Source organism: Cnephaeus nilssonii (assembly GCF_951640355.1).
Source record: "Cnephaeus nilssonii genome assembly, chromosome: 1".
Taxonomy (NCBI): domain Eukaryota; kingdom Metazoa; phylum Chordata; class Mammalia; order Chiroptera; family Vespertilionidae; genus Cnephaeus; species Cnephaeus nilssonii.
The window spans coordinates 87,713,067-87,734,195 of record NC_137072.1 but is presented as its reverse complement, the minus strand read 5'-3'; the positions used below and the strand labels follow the sequence as shown (position 1 = coordinate 87,734,195).

Genomic DNA, 21,129 nt, shown 5'->3' with positions numbered 1-21,129 from the left:
AAGGATCTGTGTGCAGCTGGGGGGTGAGGTGGGAGGGTTGCTCTCCAAGTAGAGGGAGCAACATGGGTGAGAGTACCTAGGATTGTGGCTGCGGAATGAGAGTTTGGGAGACTGAGTGAAGGGGAGAGGAGATGGAAGGGTGGGCTGGAGCTACATGGGAGAGGGTTGAAAAGAGGCACCAGGAAGTGAGAGAAGAAGGGAAGAGAGAGGTCAGGTGGGTGTAGGGAGAGAGGAGGAACAAAGGGGAATGGGCTGGCTCCACTGCTTCGCAGTAACCCTCTGAAGTAAGTTGTGTACTATTATTATCCCCATTTTACAGATGAGGAAGCTGAGGTGCAGAGAGGTTAATTAACCTTCTCAGGTTAACTCTTTACAGCTTGTAAATGGTGGGTTGAGATTCTTACTCAGGCTTTCTGACTCCAGGGTCTAGATGCCCCACCACTTCCAGTGAAGTATACTCAACATTTTATTTGTGCTTTTCGTATAATTTTGTGGTAAATCTGCAGGTATATTGGAATTTCATATTTTCTCACAGGCCTGTGAATGATGACAACAGAGCCAGTTGATATTATCTACATTTGGCTTTTGGTTCTATTCTTCTTGGAATGGGTCCCAACAGGATCAGGGTCTAGGATGAATTCCTTCTTTCCTCCCTCTTCATTTTCTCATTTCAGGCATCTTATTTGCCATGACAGTAGGCATTTAAAGGTGGATTCTAATTGTGGAAAAAATATTTCCATACTTTTAAAAAAAATATATATATATTTATTGATTTCAGAGAGGAAGGGAGAGGGAGATTGAAACATCAATGATGAGAATCATTGATTGGCTGCCTCCTGTACGCCCCAAACTGGGGATCGAGCCACAATCTGGGCATGTGCCCTTGACCGGAATCGAACCCAGGACCCTTCAATCCGTAGGCCGACACTCTATCCACTGAGCCAAACTGACTAGGGCTCCATACTTTTTCTTAACTCACTTTTAGCCCTACATTTATTTTAGAGATATTGAACATTTCAGAAAAACCGGAAAATGTAAAACTTACCTTTTGGTAGAGCTACTAATGTAGTTTTTGTGTAACATTTTTGACATTTTTTCTTTTTCTGTTGAGGGTGAATTTAAATCTTTTTTTTCCCTTTAAGATCTCTTTCTACAAATGCCATTCCCAAAATTAGATTATTTGTTCTTCATTAAACAGGAAGCTGAGAAGGATAGTTGTACATTCAAGTCCTGGCTATTGAAGTCAGTGTTTTTAAGGCCTGTCACCTTATCTCTTCTGCCCTGCCTTTACTTTTTTTCTTTTTTTTAAGTTTAAGTTTTGTGTTTTTTAAAAAATATATTTTATTGATTTTTACAGGGAGGAAGGGAGAGGGATAGAGAGCTAGAAACGTCGATGAGAGAGAAACATCGACCAGCTGCCTCCTGCACACCCCCTACTGGGGATGTGCCTGCAACCAAGGTACATGCCCTTGACCGGGATCGAACCTGGGACCTTCCAGTCCGCAGGCCGACGCTCTATCCACTGAGCCAAACCGGTTTCGGCAAGTTTAAGGTTTTTTTTGTTTTGTTTTTTTATTTCAGAGAGGGAGAGGGAGAGAGAGAGAAACATCAATGATGAGAGAGAATCATCAATTGGCTGCCTCTTGCACATCCCCTACTGGGGATTAAGCCTGCAACCTGGCATGTGCCCTTGACTGGAATCGAACCCGGGACCCTTCAGTCTGCAGGTTGAAACTCTATTCACTGAGCCAAACCAGCTAGGGCACTTTTTTTTTTTTTTTTTTTTTTTTTTTTTTAGAGAGAGTGGAAGGGAGGGAGAGGGGTGAGAGAAAACATCAATGTGAGAGAGACATTGATTGGTTGCCTCGCGCATACGCCCTGACCAGGATTAAATATATAATCCAGGCAGGTATCCTTGACCAGGAATTGAACCTGAGACTCTTTGGTGTGAGGACCAACGGTCTAACCACTGCGCACACCAGCCACTGTCTTTACGTTTTGACCTTCTAGATTCAGTCTGTTTTAGGCTCTGTCACGTTCCAATAATAATAGGGATTAAAATAATGAACCTTTATTTGTGCATAGGAATGGACCAGTACTGTGCTAAATGCTTGGCATGCATGGTCTAATTTAATCCTCACAATAGCCTTGTGAAGAGGGTCCTGTTATTTCAGCTGAACAGATGAGCACACTGAGACACAGTGAGGTTGGGTAGGGGGAAGGGTCACTCAACTAGGATGCCCCAGAGCTGGGACTCTAACCCAGGGCTTTCTGATGCCAAAGCTGCACTCTTTAACCTAAATCTGGGCTCTTGTAACATTAGTGAGGTTAAAGGATGATTTTTTTACTCTGAACTATGGAGTGGCTCTGTGTTCTTCAGTGGGAGAGTGGGGTGAAGGGAATGAATCTAGGGCCTTTTGTACCTTGTCACATTTGGAGTGCAGCCAGACTGGGTGTCCTGAAGTGGCCGACTCCTTTGAGATGGCTGCTGCAGGCACAGGCTGTGAGGTGGAAGTTAGGGTGCGGATGGTTTCTCCTCCCAGCCTGTTTTATGGGTCCTGTGAGCGAGTTAGGAAAAAGCCAGCAGCGGTGTGCTTGGATGGCTTTAACTTTGGATCTTGTGTTCAGGGAAAACGCTGAGTCACCTAAGATGACCTGCTTCCCACTCTTTAGTGATTTTCCCCTTTCCAGTACCTTTTGGGCTTTGTGCCTTGTAAATAGCAAATATTTATTGAGGACATTTACGTGATGTTAACACCTTCATCACTGCTACTTCGTTACTTTTCATTTTTGCCTGGCTTTTCAGCTTTGTAATCTTTTCCCTGAGCCTTAATTCCCCCCCCCCCCCCCCCCCCACACACACACACACACACATACTTGTGAATGAGTTGGATTCCTGTCTGCTTTGTGCTGAGGTTGTTCCAGGAATATATTGGCTGCCAGCAGTTTGGGGATTGAGTCAAGGGTGGGAACAGAACTCAACTCACTGGTTTCACATTAGAATTACTTGGGCTGCTTGAGAAAAGATCAGTGCGTGTCCCCCCCCCCCCCCCCCCGCCACACACACACACACACACACACACTTATTTTATTGATCTGGATTGGGGCCCTGGCACTGGCATTTTTTTCCAGCTCCCAGGGTGATTCTGATGTGCAGTCACTCGATTGGTCTTAATTAGTAAGTTTGGTTTGGTTTGAACTGTGGAGGAGAGGGCTCAAAGCTTCAACAGCTCTTCCTGGGCCCTGCACTGGGCCGGGAGCGCAGACCGTTCCTGTTCACCATGTGACATCACAGCCAGCACTCGGGTAGCTCTTACCCAGTGCCAGGCACTGTTCTAAGCACATTGCAGCACATTTAACCCTTATGAGGATGGCACCATTATTATCCATTTTATAAAGAGACTAGAGGCCCCGTGCATGAAATTTGTACATGGGAGTCGGGTGTCCCTCAGCCCAGCCTGTACCCTCTCTAATACAGGACCCCTTGGTGGGGGGGATGTCCAACTGCCGGTTTAGGCCCGATCCCACAGGGACCACTGGCTCCTAATCACTCACCTGCCTGCCAGCCTGATCCCCCTAACTGCTCTCCCCTGCCGACCTGATCCCCCTAACTGCTCTCCCCTGCCAGCCTGATCCCCCTAACTGCTCTCCCCTGCCAGCCTGATCCCCCTAACTGCTCTTCCCTGCCGGCCTGATCACCCCTAACTGCCTCTGCCTTGGCCCCGCCACCATGTCCGGAAGGACGTCTGGTCTAATTAGCATATTACCCTTTTATTAGTATAGATTCCCACATTCAAGGGTTGAGTGAAGCTGATCCACAAACCTAGCTTTTGGGTCTTCCTATTTTTGCGATATGGAAAACATTTCACAGCTTTGTATTTTAATAATTTAGCCTCAAATAGGAATACATTTGTTTCTACAAATGAGATGTATACCTGTTCCATCTCATATAGCTAAATGACTATCAATTGGTATGCAAAGATGTAAATTGGTATTGCGAATCATTTAAAACACTACTTTTTATAGTGTCAAAAAACAAAACACTAGGCTTCCCTTTATGGTAGATTTTATATTCCAAGTCATTTTGAGGTAGAACTCAATTTTAATGATCTTTATTACTTAAAATTGTATTTTGTGCTTTTTTTTTTTTTAAATCACACGTTTGAGCTCATATGCAGATCTGGACTGACTTGTGATCTGACCTGCTTTTTACACTCCGGCTTCTAGGATACTAAGCACCTTCCAGAATGCTAAGCAAATCTTATACCAGCATTTTAAACATGCTCTAGTCTCTATGTCATAAAACCCAAATCTGCACTCTCTCAATCCCATGTGCATTTCTAGTCTCCCTCTCACAGTAACACTTCTGGAACAAAATTTTTATGTTTCACGTAGTTTGTTCCCTCCCCCCTGCTGGATCCTCAGCCCACTGCATTCTGGCCTCAGTTCTGGCTTCAAAATCTTCACCAAGATTACAGAGTAACTTCCACTTGCTAAATGCAGTGACTGAATGCTTTTAAAACATTCATCCCCCTGCTTATCGTGCGCTAGGCTTTTGCTTATTCTATGTATTGGGATACAGTAGAGAACAAAGCAAAAGAAAGCCCCTGTCCTCATGGAGCTTGAGCTCTAGGGAGAATGACAAAGCTTAAATATGTAAATATACATAAAATAATAATGTCAGGGTCACAGAAGACCTTAAACTGTATGATTCCATTGATATAGAATGTCCAGAATAGGCAGGTCTATAGAGACTGAAAGTGGATTCATGGTGGCCTAGGGCTGAAGGAGTGGAGGGGAGAAATGGGGAGTGGCTACTAATGGGGTGATAAAAATATTTTAAAATTAGATTGTGGTGATGGTTGCACAACTCTGTGAATGCACTGAAAACCATTGACTTATGTACTTTAAAAAAGGGTGAATTGTATGGTTTGTGAACTATATCTCAATAAAACTGTTAAAAAGCATCAGAAAGTGGCGAGTGCTATGTAATAATCTAAATCTGGTGGGGGATGGAGGTGCTGGTTTGGATAGGGAGGTCAGAGGAGACTTCTCTGACCAGGTGATATTTGAGTAGATATTTCAACCAAGTAATAACCTGTCAGGTCTTGTGAGCATCAGAGGTTATGGAGAGAGAAGGCACGTTAAATGCAAAGGCCCTGAGGTGGGAATTCACGTGAGTATTCAAGGAGTGTGGCTGGAATGGAGTGAGCGAGAATGGAGCGAGATGACTTAGGTCAGATAACTTAGGACAGGTTATGTGGGGCTTTGTGAGGACTTGCTGAAGACTTGGATTCTTTTCTTTTATGTTGCAGTAACAAATCCAAAATCTCTGATTGAAATCAAAGGTCCTTTGCACGTGGGCGGGGTCCTCTACTTGACATCATCGACATTCTCATCCTCTGTTTATCTGAAGCCCATAGGAAAGAAGGCTACTGTTCTCTGGAAGGAAGGAGACAGGGCAAACCTAAACAGTGGCTCTCAACTGCACTACACCCTTGGCTTTAACAACAAAATTATTTTCCTTTTTTGTATCGCTGAGTAAAATTGCATTTCAGGAGGATGGGCCATGTCACCCAGGGCTTAGAGAATCCCTAAGCATTCCATGTTGAATCCCATCCAATAAGAGAGGCCTAGCCCTACTACACTACATCATGTCTTGTTCTGTTTCAAAAACATTTAGAATTGGGTGCTGATTTTGATAATCTTTAATTTTGTCCAATTCTATTTGACTTTTTTGGCAATAATGTGGTCATTATTCTCTCATTATCACAGTGGCCAGTGGCTACCTCACCCCAAGCCTTTACTGATTTGATCATTTTTATTGCTTTCAAAAAGCAGTTATTAAGTACATACCTGTGCATATTGCTTCATTAAAAACTTTTATACCTGAGAGCATTGCTCACTGATTGGTCAGCTGGAGTTTAGCTAATAATAAAATACTTTCATCAATCTTTAGAGACCAGAAGAAAGAAGTGCACGTTGAATAGAAATAACATTGGTGTTACTGATGGTATCTCTTAAAAAAAAAAAAAAAAGATGATAGGTTGTTTTAGATTTTGCCTGTTGTAACTTAAAAAAATTACCCTAAGTTTGTATGCTTGTTTATTAACATCTTTGGGGGGAAATGCTGTTGCTTTTTTTTCCTTTATGGAGCATGAAAATAGATCAGTGTTTGCTCTGATTAGAAATAAGCTAGCGTGGAGGAGTGAGTGGACTTTGGATTGGGAATTAGAAGATGTGACTTACTCCCAGCTTGGCCTTAGCTAGCTGTTTGACCTACTTGAGCTAATAAAATGAGAAGTGGACAAAAGGATATGCAACACAGCTCTTCTCTCTCATCTCCTGAATGCAGTCTTGGTGGTTCCCTTACAGTGCAATCACATTTGGCATCCAAGTTAGTTCTAAAGTCTGTATGTCAGGTGAAAATCACCCGTGTTAGAAATACCCCTGGGAATACTTTCAGAAGGAGCCCCATTGGAGGTTGTCTCCGATAAATCCAGCAGTCAGTTCCTGCCTCCAGCATTGGAATAGATTGCCGGCTCTTCAGTGGAGCACCAGTTGAAGCAGCTGGTTTGTGTTTAGGGACCACGTGTTATGAAAAATACATCTTTAAATACTAGACTCATATAATGTTGTGAGATGCACAAAATGTGATTGGTACATGGAAACCGAGCAACTATGGGATCCATGTTGTCTGTCTCCCTCTTTTTTGTTGCCAAGTGAATAAAGTTGAATTTGTATGAGTTAAATGTGGATATTCTGTAGTTTCACTGTACTTAGGATTTCTCCTCTCCATTTTTACTACCACTGTCTAACTTAAGGCCCTAATTATTTCCACCTCAATCACTTCCAGTAGTCTTCATGAAAGGCCATTCTAAATCCAGGCCACCTATCATGTATGCCACACATTTGTCATAGAATGATCTTCCTAAAATGCTCCTGATTTAAACAATATGTATGGTACTCAGACCTAGAGCAGTGCTTCTCAAACTTTTTCTCCAGCCTTCTGCTAAGGCAGAGGATCTGTGGATTAAGTGCCCTCAGGGTTTTGGGAGGCTAGCTCAGTGTGGTGAAATTTCTTCAAAATCTTGTGCCATAATTCTGTATTTGTATTCATGTAAAACTCTTGTAGATGAATTATCATCAAGTAGAATCGCTGCTTCTTGAATGTGCCATGTTTATCTGTTACATTTGCATATCCTGTGGTGATCTGTAGGAGATTAAATCTAAACTCTGAAGCAGGATTCAGTGTCTTTTTTTTTCTCCTTACCTTCGCCTTCCTTTTGAGTCCTCTATCACCATGCTGCTTCTCACATTTGAAGTTCTAATGGTGTGGCTGCGCTGAAATGTTATGAACATACTGAATTTAGGTCTTGGTGTCTTTGTGTCTGCATTCAGTTATTCATTGAGTATTCCTTGAGCACCTAGTATGTGCCAAGTATTATTCTAGGTACTAGGGATACAGTAGTCCTTCATGAAGCTTGTATTCTATTGGTAGAGGAAGATGGCAGATATATGACATAATATCATATTAGTTGGTACTAATGCCTTAAAAAGAAGTAAAGCATGGTAAAGTGATAAAGAGTGAAGAAGGATTCCTGTTTGTTGGGTGTGGCAATAATTTGTAAGAAGGTGCTATTTAAATGGCAGTCTGATGATGTATGAGAACAAGCCATATTATTATTAGAGGGAACAGGGCTCAAGGCAAAGAGAACAGCATGTTCAAGTTCCTGAGGGAGGAGTCTGCTTGGAGTGCTCACAGCAGCAGGAAGCTCACTGTGACTGAGAGGAGTGAGCGAGGGGAAGAAGAGTAGGAGGTGAGATTGGATAGATGGGGTAGAGGCAGAGTGTGCAGAGCCCTGAGTCCATGATAAGGACTTTTCTTTTGCCTTGAGTGCCTTCCCCTTCCATCAGTAACTTTTGGGTGAATTTGGAATTTAATTTTAATTTGTTCACATGCTAGCTAGTTGCCCCTGTATTTACTGAATAATTATCTCTTCCCCATTGATTTCAAGTGCAATTTTATCATATATTGATCGTGTGCTTCTACATACATACATACGTGTTTATCAACGCTCTTCCATTGGTTTGTCTTTTTGCACACATGCCATACATTTTAGTTACTATACAGTAGTCCCCTGTTATCCGTGGGGGATAATTTCCAAGACCCTTGGTGGATGCCTGAAACTGCAGATAATACCGAACCCTATATATGCTATGTTTTATCTTAGACATACATACCCTTTCACTTAAAGGAAGCACTTTACAGCTCCTCTTTGGCACATCTGAATTGCTAGCATCACTGATCTTGAGCTTTGGGGCCATTATTAAGTAAAATAAGTATTACTTAAACACTAGTACTGTGATACAGGACAGATGATCTGATAACCAAGATGGTGGCTATTACGTGACTAACGGGTCGTGAGCTTATACAGTGTGAATACACTAGACAAAGGAATGGTTCACATCATAGGCAGCCATAAGATTTCATCACACTACTTGGAATGGCACACAACTAAAACTTACCAATTTTATTTTTGGAGTTTTCCATTTAATATTTTTGGTCAACTGAAACCACAGAAAGCAAAACCATGGATAAGGGGGGGCTACTGTACCTTTATATCAGGCAGTGGCAAACCATAGCCCTTGGACCAAATCTGGCTCACCACCTAGTTTTTTATAAAGATTTATTGGAACACAGCCATACTCATTTGTTTGTGTATTGTTTATGGTTGCTTTTTATCTACAATGGCAAAGTAGTTGCACCTGAGAGCATATAGCCCAGAAAGTCCAAAATATTAATGATCTGACCCTCTATAAAGGGTTTACCAACCTCTGCTTTACCCTATATATTGATATCTGATAGGGCAAGTTCTTCTGCCAAGCTTGTCTGACTCCCTCCCTTTTCCCACCTCTTTCTTGGGGTGGGGAACTGGGAGGCACAAAGAATAGAAATTTGATTGCATTTAATTTGTAGGCCAGTAAAGGGAGATAAGTTTGATTTACAATACTGGGTCATTCCATTTCAAGAATATAATATCTCTACATTTATGTATTTTAGCAAACTTTCATTGTTTCTTCATTTGACTTTATATATTTAAGTTTATTCCTACATGTATTATTGCTTTTTTGATGTTATAATTGATATCACCTCCCAGCTGTATCTTATAAGTGACTATGTATTAAGGAAAGGTTTTGGTTTTATATGCATTCAAATTGTTTCTGACCCTCTTATGGAAGTCAACTTCTATTAGGAGTGTTAATTTTTAAATTTGATGTTTTTTTGGTTGACAGTCATTGTCTGAACTTATCCATAAGTGTTTCATTTTGAATATATCTCTGTCTATATTGTGGGTACTGTGGAGGAATGGACTTTGACCTTTCAGTGGCATTCATTTTTTTCTTTTACATTATACTGGTGGCCCGGTGTACGAATTCGTATACATTGAAAGGAAATTAATTAGAATAAATATTTTAATATCGCTATTCTCCCTTTCTCTATAATAGAAGTGTCAACCAAATTCATGATCGACAATGACAGATGGAAACACATGCGTGCGATTGGCTCCAGCAAGAGCTTTATATGTATCGTGCATGTGCAAGTCAACATAGCCTTTTATAGATATAGAATAAATTTGCTTAATTAGACCTGCTTTCTGATGTAGCCAAACTTCTTCCAGCCCACTGAAGCACCCCAACTGCTCTTACAGGTAATTGTCAGCAACACAGCAGTAAATATCAACATGAAGCAGATTATTATTATAGATCACACAGGGAGAACAAAGGGTAAAATATTTAACTGCTGCAGTGTTTGACTATATTCTGCACAGTGAGAAAAACCCGAAGTCATTTTCAAGGTCCACCATTTCTTTCTCCTTTTCAGTCAAGTCAAGTTTCTAAGCTTTCTAAATCTCCCATTTTCCAGCTCATGAAAAGAAAATAGGATTCCACCAAGTCTCCTATCTACCTACTCCAGGACTTCTGTGAGGATCAAATGAGATGAGGCACAGGAAAACGTTTCACAGACATTTGGTTAAAGTGTAATTGTTTCCACCTGGCTATAAAGCAAGTCGTGTTCCTGGGCTGAAGAAACTGCAAGGAGGCTAGTTGCTAGGGAGAGGAAGCTGGGCGTTGCTATGTGACATCATTATCCGGTACACACAGTCACCGTTTCTGGGCTGGGCTGTGGGCTGCATTTTGTGCCATGGGGTCTTGGCATTGTTGGCTGCAATTTGGTGGGCTCTTGCTCCAGGGTGGTGGCAGGGCTTGTGTCCCACTTGGGGCAAGCCAAGTGTTTTGTGGGCGCCAGGTCCACAATGCCGTTTCTCTGTGCGCATCTTGGTAGCTCCTGCATCAAGCGTCTGCCCCCTGGTGGCCAGTGTGTGTCATAGCAACCGGTTGGAACGTGGGAAGGACACTTAGCATATTAGCCTTTTATATAGATAGACTAGAGGCCCGGTGCACGAATTTGTGGACCAGTGTGGTCCCTCAGCCTGGCCTGCAAGATCAGGCCGAAATTGGCTCTCCAACATCCCCCGAGGGGTCCCAGATAGCGAGAGGGTGCAGGCCAGGCCGAGGGACCCCACTGGTGCACGATTGGGGCCGGGGAGGGACACAGGAGGTTGGCCAGCTGGGGAGAGACCACGGGAGGACTCCAGGGTGTGTCCAGCCGGTCTTGCTCAGTCCTGGTTGGCCAGACCCCAGCAGCAAGCTAACCTACTGATCAGAGCATCTGCCCCTGGTGGTTAGTGCATGTCATAGCGACTGGTCGACTGTCTGCCCCCTGATGGTCAGTGCATGTCATGCCTTAGCATATCATTAGCATATTACGCTTTGATTGGTTGAATGGCTGACCGGACACTTAGCATATTAGGCTTTTATTATATAGGATAGATCACAGCAAACGGTAATAAAAATAAGCAAACAAAGAAGCACCAGAAACTTTATGCCCAGTCAGCCTTTGTTGGATATTTTAAAAATACCCAGAAAATAATTTAGGTAAGCAATTATCAAGCAGACTGTGCCTTTTTACAGAGTCATTTGTTGCTTTTTATACAGAATATAGAGTTTGCTTGTCACACAGGAGAGTCAAGCCCAGTCACTGCTTTCCTGTGGAGAGCCATTTGATCATGGAATAAAGTTGGCTTAGCCTAGCATTATCCTTCGGAATAGAAATATGAGCCGGAGATTTTTATGAATCAGTTAGTGCTTTCCTAAGTATGTTCTCTGTAAAGCATTTGCTCTTTACCCTTAACATCTATTCCTTCAGGATGTGAAATCTGTTTTAGATTTTAAGGTCTATTACTTGCCCTGAGCACTGAACAGATGAACCATAAATTTGATATGTGTTAACTTTGTGGATTTATTTTTTAATACCATTTTTGCCTTTCTTCCTTGAATTTGTGTATCCTCCTTTATGAAACTAAAGAAAATTTCTTCATGTTGCTGGTTCCTTTTGTTTTTAGTGTGTATGTGTGTGTGTGTGTGTGTGTGTGTGTGTGTGAAGTGATGACAAGGTGTTGATGGTAGTTGACATCTGATAGGGAAGTGGAGAATTGCTGACATATATTTTGTGATTTGTGAAATGAACCTTGTTACTCTCCTTGCCTGTAAAGTGAAACTTCATGTACAGATAGATCCTGGTCTCACTTGCTCCTGTATATTTTTTCCCACTGTTGTGGAGATTATCTTTGACTATCATTATGAACATCATGGTATGTGAATATGGCAATGCCACCAAAGCCGTGGAGATGTACCAGGCCATGTGCCTCATTCACAGAGGAGAGAGCACCAACTTTGGGGTTTCTGAGATGGGGCTTTATTGGACCTATCGAAATTAGAGACCATTTTAGATAGCTGTGTGGTGTGGAAAATGGTATAAACAAATATAGTGGTAATTGATATCTTTTGTTGAGCACTTGGTATGGTCCAGGCATTGTAATGAATGTCTGTCACACCTAAGCTTTGTAACCTCATTTTACAGACGAGGACATCGAAATTTAGGTTAAATAACTGGTAGACCTAAGATTCAAACAAGTTGTCGGAGTCCAAAGAGATGTACTAAAGCACAGTAGTATTTTGGTAGGAACTGTGTGTGTGTGTGTGTGTGTGTGTGTGTGTGTGTGTGTGTGTTTACATGTATGTGTGTGTATGTGTAGAAGGATTTAGCGATTTTGTTTAGATTCTCATGTGAATTTTGACAGTTGAATTAACATCAGGGTGGTGAAAAAAGTATAGCATGGGTGGGGGGTGGGGCTGGAAGCCACATTGCTCTGTGATCTTTGGCAAGCCCCTTTCTCCCCTCCTGTGAGGCCTCAGTTAAAAAAAAGAATCCAGATCCTTGAGTTTTCTGTCTTTGTTTTTGTTCTTTTGGGGGAGGAGGGATAAGGATTTGACTCAGGATTTAAGTTCAAGACGATAATGGAATGTATCATTTGTCTTCCTGTTTTTAAATTGGGAGTGTAAAAAGGGGGGTTTGGCTCAGTAGTAGATGCAGGGGGAGGGGGTGGTGTATAGTTAAGCTCCCCATTGCCTCTTGCAGGCCAGGAGAGAGCTGTTGTTTCTAGCTTTAGCGATCTCTATCCATGCTTATTAAATATAAACATAAGTAAGTAAATACACACACATACATATACATACACCCCCCCCCCCAATACTTTAAAACTTCTCTGTGCAATGAACTAACTAAGATGGAGAAGGTTCTGTGCCACATTATGTCACCATTTGCTTTAAATATGGTGAAGCTATTTAGATGCCAAACAATTAACACTTGTCTATATTGAAACCCATTTAGAGCCTGAGGCCCTGCTCTGGTTGTCTCTCAGCCAAAAACTCTTGTGGAGCATTCTCATTGGCTGTGACTGTGGTGCTAGGTGTTTGACTGTGGCCAGGTGGGCCGGAGCAGTACATGTGTAGCATCCATGTATGGCCGGCTGCTCCTGACAATGGAGTGTGAATGTCAGGGCTCTGCTGCCTGCTGGCCCCTCTGCCCTGTTAGGCCAGCCAAGACCTGGATTCCTGCCATGATTTAGAAAAGAAAGTAAAGCTTTCTAAATACTGGCAGGGAAATCAGCTTGCTTTCCAGATTCAAAGCAGCTGCCTAGAGTCCAGTCCCCCTGCACAGACAACTTGTATTGTAGTCTTCTCTTGGGTTTGTTCTTGGTATCCGATACATGTCCCAAGTAAAATGTGGTTGATAAAAAATGTAGGCTACAGATATTAAGGGTGATATTTTTTCTTTTTTATCAGAATGGCATAATTTGGAGAGTTGCAATATTTTTTCAAGGTTACTTTCTTTTTTTTTTTTTACAGGGCTTTAAATCAAGATTTTATTTATTTTTTATTTTTTATTGATTAAGGTGTCACATATTTGTCATCCCCCCATTCCCATTCCCATCCCCCACCCCACCCCCCTGTTGTCCTTAACCATTGGTTAGGCGTGTATGCATGCACACAAGTCTCAAGGTTACTTTCAAGACTAACCTTTATGATAGTAAAGACAAGCAACTAATGTAAATCTTAATATTTTGTGAAAATACATCTGTTGATGCTTATTCAAATATGAAATTATTTATAGACTTTTAACTCACTTTTACATAGCCTAATATGTATGCAAGCATAATTTATAAAAATCATTTGACATTAGAAATTAAAAAACCTAATGGTTTAACTGAAAGTTTTATGTTGTGCAGGATTCCAAGATGGAGCAACTTAATTCTTCTTGTATGTCTGACTTAAGAGTGTAATTTTGCAACTGTTGGAGATGATTCAGTAGCTGATGCACTCTTTGCTTTGGCTGTGTTTCTCTGAGTGTGATTTCTGCTTCTGTGTTTCTGTTTCTGTGGCACATTGAATATTGTGGTACAAGTAACCATAGATTCCATCACAGGGCTCAGCCTACCAGACTGAGTTTGCAGGATAATTCTTTGGTTTGTCTGTGTTTGATTAATAGGAGGAGAAGGGGCTTAGATTCCTTTTTTTGCTTTCTCTGTTGTATTAGAGCCAAGAAAAGAAATATATTGTAAGAACTCTTGAAAGGTTGAGATGCTTTTCTATTATTTTCTTGTTGGGTGCTGGATATTTTGCTAGTAACTCTGGGAAGAGAAAAGGAAAGAGAAAGTGAATATGTTTCATTTGAGGTCTGTTTTCTATTTGTATAACTTGTTTAATTTGCTAACATTGTTGATATTTTTCTATTAAGTTTAGGTTCATTGCTGGTAGGATTTTATCACTATTGAAGTATTTTGTTTTACCTTACAATTCACATGAAAATTTTATGAACATTTGGTTGGGAACTTAACTTTATTGTCAGACTATTTCTAGGAGATAGGTCTGTAGTTGCATGTTGTATTTTACTTAATAAGTATCAAGTTGATGGAGATTCAGTTGTTTCAAAACATTTGTTTATCATTACATCCGAGCTTTCTTCTTTTTATAGACTTTGCAGTATGGGAAATAAATGACACTGAATTTTCCTCTCTTTCTTTTTTAAAGACTTTCAGCTGAATTCTCATCTCTCAACACTGGCAAATATTCATAAGATCTACCACACCCTTAATAAGCTAGTAAGTCAATCTTTTAATGACAAAACTACCAACTACTTAAATAGTTGTTTTAAATGTAGTTGATAAAAAACAATTAGGTTATGGATATTAAGATATCAGCTATTTATGAAAATATTGAATTTTAAAACTTGTTGTGATGGTGTGATTTCTTGGTAATAGTGAACATATTTCTTGCAGAATCTAACCGAAGACGTTGGTCAAGACGATCACCAAACAGGTATCTAAATGCTAATACTACTTAATTTTAAATAACCTTCCTAATATAAAGTTACAAAGGAGAAATACTAGCTGGGAATGCTCAACATTGTAATACATTCCATTAACAAGTTGCTACTTGGTTGAGGATTTTTCCAGTGTGTGTGTGAGGCAGCCATGTTACAGTTCCTTCTCAGTGGGAAATCTGTTCTGGGGCTTGGCTATGACAGACTACTTCCGGCCCTTTAAAGGGGATGAGGATTCTCCCTAGTGGTTTTAAGATGTCATTTCTCTACTGAAGTATTTTATTTTATACTAAAAAGTCACTCCAGTAATATAGTTTGAAAGGTATTCCATAAATGTTTGTTGAGATAAAATGATTTGATAGGTAGGTAGGGAGTATGTGTGTGTTGTATAGGTCCTGAGGATTTATGAATGGAAAAATTGAAACTTGACTATTATAAATGACTAGAGGCCCCATGCACGAAATTCGTGCATGGGTGGGGGGAGGGTGTCCCTCAGCCCAGCCTGCACCCTCTCCAATCTGGGATCCCTCTCACAATCCAGGATTGCTGGCTCCCAACTGCTCACCTGCCTGCCTTCCTGATTGCCCCTAACTGCTTCTGCCTGCCAGCCTGATCACCCCCTAACCACTCCCCTGCCAGCCTGATTGATGTATAACTGCTCCCCTGCCAGCTTGATTGCCCCTAACTGCCCTCCCCTGCAGGCCTGGTCCCCCCCAACTGCTCTCCCCTGCAGGCCTGGGTACCCCCCAACTGCCCTTCCCTGCAGGCCCGGTTGCCCCAACTTCCCTCCCTTGTAGGCCTGGTCCCTCCCAACTGCCCTCCCCTGTTGGCCTGATCGCCCACAACTGCCCTCCCTTGCAGGCCTGGTCCCTCCCAACTGCCCTCCCCTGCTGGCCATCTTGTGGCGGCCATCTTGTGTCCATTTGGGGGCGGCCATCTGTGTGTTGGAGTGACGGTCAATTTGCATATTACTCTTTTATTAGATAGGATTCTCTAGCCCTGTTAACATTCTAATCACTCGGGATGGGCTTGTTAAAACAGATTGCTGGGTTCGACCCCCAGTGTTTCTGATCTGACCCCCAGTGTTTCTGATCCTGTAGATTGGGGTGGGGCCTCAGAGTTTGCATATCGGGCAGGCTCCCAGAAGATGCTGATGCAGGAGATCACACTTTGAGAACCACTTATCTAAATCATAAAGTTTAGAACTTACACTTGATCTGTAGTTTCTAAAACTTCCAGCACAAATGAAAGTATATTTAAAAATTTTTTGTGAATTACCACAATGATATATGACTATATGCTTGTTGGAGAATTTTGAATAGTCTAAAAGTAAATTTAGAAGTAAAAAGTGACAGTCCTTTCACATCTCCCAATCCAGCCTTCCCCCAGTTTAATGTTTGTTCTTTCAGACATTTTTATACATGCATATACTTTTATAGTAGTGTTTTTTTTTATTTGGCATCAATGAGAGCATACTGTACATGTTGTACAGTACAGCATCATTCTTTTTTCATTTAGCAGTGTATCTTTGATGTTGTTGGGATTTAGAACTCTCCCCATCTTCCCCTCCAAATTGGTTCAGAATCAATTGAAAATTAGGTGCAAGATGGAGATTGAAGTAACAAGTTTGTTGGAAAACACAGCTGAGTTGTGCAGCAGAAATGCAGAGGCTTTTCAGTATTTATATACCTGAATTTTATACTAGTCTTACATCAATCACCGCCTCAACGAGATAAGCACAGGCCAGCATTCCCTGTTTCCTCTCTAAACCCCACTGTGACAGTGGAAGGGGCTGGGCTTCTGTTGGCAGGCCCATCCGAAAGGGCTCAGCAGGGCTGGGCCCCTCCGGTCAGTTCCTCATCCCTGGATCACCGGTGAGATCACACACTCCTCCTTCCTGGGAAGGAGTGAGACAAGGGGCAGAGACTGCCAGGAGTGTTCTAGAAGGCAGGCCAGAGTGTCCCTTTGTTTCAATAAATACAAATCAAAGACAGCCAAAAGCAGTTTTCTTAATAATTGAAAAGCAATGTATGCACACAGTTTTAAAAGAAATGTTGAAAAGGTATAAAAAAATGAAGGTTTCTGTCCTATTTCATTACCCCATTTTTCATCCCCACTACTACTACACACTTGACTCTCTAGAGGTAACTCTTACATTCTTATATTTGTTTCCCAGATGGAGGTGATGATGATGATGATGATGATATTGATATTTTTTACCCCAAATAACAAGTGTTTATCTGTATGTGCCTCTTGTTTTTTGTCACTCAGTGTATCTTGGAGATATACTATAGCACATTTATAAAGCTTTTGCTTTATTTTTTAATGCATAGTTTTCTAATTTATGGATATATCATGATGTGTTTCTATTGATACACATTTAAGTGTGTTCAACCTTTAGCTAGGACCAGTAATGCTGAAATAAAAATTTCAGGGCCAATTTTAATAGTTAAGAGAAAAAGCACACTTCTCTCCTATTTTGGGACAGTATGTTGGTAGGCTTTGGGGATATTGTTAAACTTAAGAGTTAGTGTAGTTTTGATTTTTAAAACTGAATTTTGTCTTTGTAAAGTCTTTAGATTGTCTCTCTTTTGCTAAGGTAATAAAACCTCTAAGTTCTGAATCTTGTACATTATATAGTTAACTTTGAACTTTGGATTAAAATGAATGTGGTTACTATAGTAATTTCACATTTACATATTTAATCTGAATATGGCAATTTAATAACTAAGTTAAAATTAAGGAAAATGAAAGTGGACAATGTATTTAACTGCATGCCTCCTCTCTCGCCCAGTGGGCATAGTGGATATGTCTGATGTTTGATGTATGACATGCTGGTGCAGTGCCTGGTACCTCGTAAGTGCCTGTCAATGTCAGTTAGTGTTAGTAATTTCTTAGAGTTGCCAATTTCATTAACATTTCTCCATCTGGTTATAGCATCACTTGTGATTACCATACCTATAATGACTGTACTTTAAAAATGAAACAACATAAAATCTATACTGTTTGGAAATCTGAGAAAGTTAATTACTGTAATGTCTGTTCGAGTCTCTTGGCCCAGCAGTAGCCTGAGCAGTAGCTATCACAACTGTACGTGGAAGAGCCAAACTCCTACGTGCAAAAGCGGCTAGCATCTCTCTGCTGTCTCCTCTGCCGCTTTTCTTCGGTGCTTTCAGTCTTCTTCCCACAAAAAATAAAAGACAGACAGACAGACAGAGTCAATGTTGGAGAATTAGCCCAAAGTACTGGGAATGAGGAAAAAAGCCAGAGAGGACAAAAAATGATGAAGGAAGAGGATACCTGTCAGAATCAATATTATTTAGAGAGAAAGGGATTTTTTTGCCTTAAATAGTGGGGTAAAAATTGCTCATTTAGATACTAATAGTTTTACTCAAGCAAGCAAGTAGTTCAACGATCTGTTCAAGAAAATGAAATAAAATGTTAGGTACTGGTAAGGTGTCTAAAAATGCAATCTATTTATCAGTTCAAATTACTATATCTTTGTGACATTGTTCAGTCAAAAATGAGGTTGAAATAGCTATCTAAAAAGTATTGAAGTGGCACAATGAACCATGTAAAATGTTATTATGTGGAAAAGGCTCTATGATACAACAGTCACTAAAATGAAAAATTAAACAGTAAGATTTTTATATTGAAACATGAATTTATACTGTTTGGGAAATTCAGAAAAATTCTCTAATTTTATAGACCTTTTATTTGGAGATGACTAGAAATTGGGCACATAATTTTATGTGTTTTACAGGAAATGAATTCTAAACAGGACTTTTTTTATTTAAGGCCCACAAGTGAAAAGATTAAAAAAAAAGAGAGAGAGAGAGAGACAGTGAAGTAACTACTTAGCATTTATTGAGAATAACATGCTTAGTTAAACCATTATCATAACAACAAGCTGGGTAGTAGACACTAAAGGGCCTTTGGTTTGATGCAGGTAAACTCAAGTTGCTCTTTAAAATTATTTTCTGGGACCAAATATTAGGATAGATCTGTTGGAAAAAGTTGGCAGTATTTCTAATTGTTTAATGTGGGGAGAATGGCTATATTCATTCAGTACCTGATTTATCTGAAATAAAGTTGGTTAATAGAAGAATTTATTTGTTCTCTTTGAACACTGAACCAAAAGGAAATAAACTTGAACTCAAATTATAACCCTTGGGTGAAAAATATAAACAATTTATATTGCCTTCCTAAGGATCATATAAATAGGAAAGCATGAAGAAAGAGCTTCTAATGATGGGAGAGTTGGGAGGGTTTTCACTCCCTCTTCATCTAATATAGAAATAGACTGAACACCAGAATATCAGTCAAGATAGTAATGTTAAGGGGCCTGAATCATAGTTTGGGATTAGGAGTTGGGATTATTCTTCTCGTCTTCCTCGTTCTTTATTATTACAAAGAGGCTTTCTTCTTCCATATGTTTCTGCCAAACATTTCTTACCAGCTTTATGGCAGCTCACTGAAATCTTTTTATCACTGCTTTTCCTTGGTGACTGTCAGAGAATGAAATTTGTAGCTCTGATAATTTCAAATGAATTTCTGGGTTTCTTAAAGTTTGTTAGTAAATTGCTTTGATTTGAATTGTCAGCCTTAATATTTTGCCTCTGCCTGTAATGTCAGATTGTTTGTACTCAAGTAGATACTTTAAAGGGTTAAAATAGTTCATTCTTTAAAGAAGATAAACATCCCATAGCATTCTTTATTTGTTTATTAAACTTTTTAAAGTTTAAAGACAGTTTAATTGAAGTAGATTGTGATGCAAGTTCTGAGACAATAAAGTCTAAATTTAACTATACAAATAAATACAAATTTGTAAAACATTCACTTAGATTTAAGTATCTTTATTATAAAAAGACATCACAGAGTTATTTTAAGATGCAAACATTCTAGAATATATGTTTTAAAACATCCTACCTGCCAAGAAACTTAAAGTCAAGTGCTTGTTTTAATGAGAAATGGAAAAAAATCTGAAATTATGGTGTATTATCTATAAGTGTTTCAATTCTCTGGAAATGTACTGTGTTTTTTGTTGGTTTGTTTGTTTTTAGCAGAATTTGATTTGTTTTAGGAACATTCAACAAACATTGAGAGTCTGCTGTAGGACTCTCAGTACATGTATCTCATTATTACTGCAGTAAGATACTTTAACAGCTGCTGTGTGTGCACAGGTGACCCAAACTGGGACCCTGAAAACCAAGGTGTACCTTTGTACATGCAAGCAGGATCCTTGAACATATGTGTCGCCTAGTACCTGGTACTGGGCAGGCACCCCATTCAGGGTATAGTCTTGTTTTATAACAGAATAGTGCTTTTGGCTGGTATTTTCTTGAAGCATATTATCCTGGTAACTTAGCACAATTGTGGAAGCCCAAGTATATATAAACTGGGATTTAGGTTCTAGTCCTGACCACAGGGTTGTGACTATTAGCTACTGACACGCTCTCCCTGCCTTTCGAATAGCTTTCTAGAAAGAGTTGTCCACATTCAGTAAGTTTACTCCCTCACTTCACATCCTTTCCCAGCTCACTGCAATTTAGCCTTCACCATCACCAACCCATTACTACTGGACTTCATTGCTGAATGCAGTGGGTGCCTTTACTGCTTCTTGAGCTGACCTCTGTGTGCAGTTGACCACTCCTTGAAACACTCTCTTTTCTTATGGCTTCTAGGACATTATCCTCTCCTAGGTTTTTCCCTGCCCAGGTTTTTACCTTCTTTTTCCACCCCTTGACTTTCCACACTCCCCAGAGCTCTGTCCTTAGTTCTCTCTGCTTCTCAGCCTCTGCTCTTAAGGTTTAGTGGAGGTGGTACCAAGTAGTGGCGGAGACCTTGGGCTTTGCTGCTGAGAGCTTGGGTTTGACCTTTGACTTCACCTACTGCTTTCCATCTGTCATCTGATCTCTCTGGTTCGGTTTCTTCATTTGTAAAAATGGGCATGCTAACAAATTCCTACATTGTAGGGTTGTGAGGATCCACTGAGCACTGAGGTCCAGCCTGAGACCACGGGCATACCTCCATTATATCACTTGGAACATGTTTCTTTATATCCCCACCATCTGTCTACACACAATGTTTGGAACCTATTGAATGGATGTATGTACCACAGTTCTCATTATTCTTATTTTTTAAAATATATATATATATATTTATTGATTTCAGAGAGAAAGGGAGAGGGAGAGACAGAAACATCCACAACGAGAGAGAATCATGGATCGGCTGCCTCCTAACACGCCCCATACTGGGGATTGAGCCCGCAACTCAGGCATGTGCCCTTGATCAAAATCGAACCCAGAACCCTTCAGTCCGCAGGCTGACGCTCTATCCAC

General features: G+C 40.5%; 1 protein-coding gene across 1 annotated transcript in view; it reads left to right on the top strand.

The window, feature by feature from the left end:
• Positions 1 to 21,129, top strand: part of DCUN1D4 (defective in cullin neddylation 1 domain containing 4) — a gene marked incomplete at its 5' end in the record, with an annotated part of 67,894 nt that overhangs the window by 9,536 nt on the left and 37,229 nt on the right. The window contains 2 exon segments of the mRNA XM_079769385.1: positions 14,497 to 14,567; positions 14,745 to 14,784. Of these exon segments, the coding sequence (XP_079625511.1) occupies positions 14,497 to 14,567; positions 14,745 to 14,784 (111 nt within the window).